Below are 940 nucleotides of genomic sequence, written 5' to 3'. Positions count from 1 at the left end.
GATTTATGTTTTTGTCAAGTCAGCAGTTTTTATCACAATATATTTAATCTGTGTTGTCTGTAACTAGTCCGACTGTAGAGACAACAGACGGTCTGACTGTACACAGGTAGAGAACAGACCAATCAGATTAGAGGAAACAGATGTGTGTGTGTGTCGGGGGGGGCAGGGGGGGCAGACACAGGATTTGTTTTCTTCAAGGTTAGCCTCCACCCACTTCCTGTCAGGTGTGTCAGTTCTCCAGGTGTAACCGACTCCTTCAAAATAAAAGTTTCCAACATGGATCTTGCTGCTTGATGCTCATCACTTGTTCTTTGAGCATTTCTTATTGACTGCACCCACCTCTCTGCCCCCCCAGATTGTTTGGCACCAAAGCCAGCAGCAAGGCCAGCTCCCCAGGCACGCCTGACTCTGGCAAGTGCCCCTCAATTTTGGGCAGCCCCCATGGCACATTGGCGAGGCAGGCCAGTCTAGACTCACCCTCCTCTGGCACAGGGAGCCTGGGCAGTGCCGGTGGGCTGAGCGGCGGTAGCAGCCCCCTGTACGGTAGAACCCCAGACCTGTGCACTGAGTCCCTGGCCTCCAGCCCAGCCTCGGGCCTTTCCCTGCCCTCCAACGCCCGGCCCTGGCCTACTTCTAGCTCCTCAGCAGGCAGCAAGGACACACTGAGCTGCCAAAGTATGAGCAGTCTGCACACCAGCTCTGAGTCTATTGATCTGCCACTGGGTCACCAAGGGCCAAAGATCACACGGACCAGCAGTGTCAAGTCCACCCTGTCTGAGGGGTGAGTAACAGGAAGTACCACTGGGCCCACGCTTCTTTCATTTAAGACAACACCCTGTAAACACAACACATATATATGTGTATTATTATTATTATTATTATCATTATTATTATTATTATTATCATTATTATTATTATTGTTATCATTATTATTATTATT

The 940-nt window shown here is 49.6% G+C and overlaps 1 protein-coding gene across 1 annotated transcript in view; it reads left to right on the top strand.

Moving 5' to 3' along the window:
* Window positions 1-940, top strand: part of nav3 (neuron navigator 3) — a 103403-nt gene that overhangs the window by 86121 nt on the left and 16342 nt on the right. Inside the window, exon 18 of the mRNA XM_017034053.2 lies at window positions 356-781. Within this exon, the coding sequence (XP_016889542.1) occupies window positions 356-781 (426 nt within the window). The remainder of the gene's footprint in view (window positions 1-355; window positions 782-940) is intronic.

Source organism: Cynoglossus semilaevis, chromosome 8 (assembly GCF_000523025.1).
Source record: "Cynoglossus semilaevis isolate Cse_v1.0 chromosome 8, Cse_v1.0, whole genome shotgun sequence".
Classification (NCBI taxonomy): Eukaryota; Metazoa; Chordata; class Actinopteri; order Pleuronectiformes; family Cynoglossidae; genus Cynoglossus; species Cynoglossus semilaevis.
This window is presented reverse-complemented; position numbering and strand designations above follow the sequence as displayed.